This window comes from Rhagoletis zephyria, unplaced genomic scaffold (genome assembly GCF_001687245.7).
Source record: "Rhagoletis zephyria isolate East Lansing unplaced genomic scaffold, Rhagoletis_zephyria_1.1 Rzeph_scaffold_69041, whole genome shotgun sequence".
NCBI classification, from domain to species: domain Eukaryota; kingdom Metazoa; phylum Arthropoda; class Insecta; order Diptera; family Tephritidae; genus Rhagoletis; species Rhagoletis zephyria.
Window position 1 is genome coordinate 1 of NW_016226092.1, and position 1,128 is coordinate 1,128.

General features: G+C 51.9%; 1 protein-coding gene across 1 annotated transcript; it reads left to right on the plus strand.

Moving 5' to 3' along the window:
* Positions 1–233: 233 nt before the first annotated feature.
* Positions 234–1,123, plus strand: LOC108357014 (acid phosphatase type 7-like; the record flags this gene model as incomplete). Its single annotated transcript, XM_017608109.1, has 2 exons — positions 234–655; positions 825–1,123. Coding segments are annotated over 2 exons (721 nt in total), but the record flags the coding sequence as incomplete, so codon positions are not given.
* Positions 1,124–1,128: the final 5 nt, after the last annotated feature.

The window sequence follows — 1,128 nt, forward strand, 5'->3', positions numbered from 1 at the left end:
CTTTTGTTGTAGATCATCTATCCCCAAGTTGTGCATTGACACACACACAATTGATCATCATGAAAACTCTAATTTTATACAGCTGTATAGCTGCTTTTCTGCTCTCCTGTACCTTGGCTGAAGCCAAAGATGGCCACCACCCCGTTCAGGTCCATCTTTCGTTGGGAAGTAAGTTAAATAAAAATTTCTGTTTGGTTTTAGATTTACCTCTATTTTCTTTATCTTTTTTTCAGCCGACGAAACGGAAATGCTCGTCACCTGGGTGGTGAAGAGCGGCTCCGTCCACGACACGCCCACCGTCGAGTACGGCCCAAGTGAGGGCAGTCTTCACCTGAAGGCCACCGCCGAGGCGACTCACTTCAAGGAGGACAAGACGGAGTTTCGCACCTTCCGCGCCCTGATGACCGGCCTGACGGCGGGCGGCTCCACGGTGTACTACCGGGTGGGCAGCTCTGGAACGGCCTGGAGCAAGACCTTCCACTTTAGGACGCTGAGCAGAAGTAGCTCATCAAGCAGTTGGCTGCCCCGCCTGGCCATCTACGGCGACCTCGGCTACACCAACGCCCAGTCGACGCCCTATCTGGTGAAGGAGGTCGCTGCCGGCCACCTTGACGCCCTCTTTCACATCGGCGACTTTGCCTATGATCTGCACAGTGTAAGTTCTTCTTCGGAATCGTTTGAGATTTTTTGTTTTATCAAATGANTGACGCCCTCTTTCACATCGGCGACTTTGCCTATGATCTGCACAGTGTAAGTTCTTCTTCGGAATCGTTTGAGATTTTTTGTTTTATCAAATGATAACTTTTTAAAACCAAAACAAACAGAAAGACGGCGAACGAGGCCACGATTTTATGGAGATGATTGAGCCGATCGCCGCTCAGGTTCCCTATATGACCATTCCGGGCAACCACGAAGAGCACGCCAACTTCAGCCACTATGATGCCCGCTTTTCGATGCTCGGCGACCGCCACCAGCCCGCCCAGCATAAGGAGGGAAAACCACCACTGAACCACCGTCTGAACAACCACTACCACTCGATGACCGTCGGCCCGGTGAAGGTGATCATGATCAACACCGAGTACTACTACTACACCGGCTACGGCTGGGGCCAGATCAGCCGGCAGTACG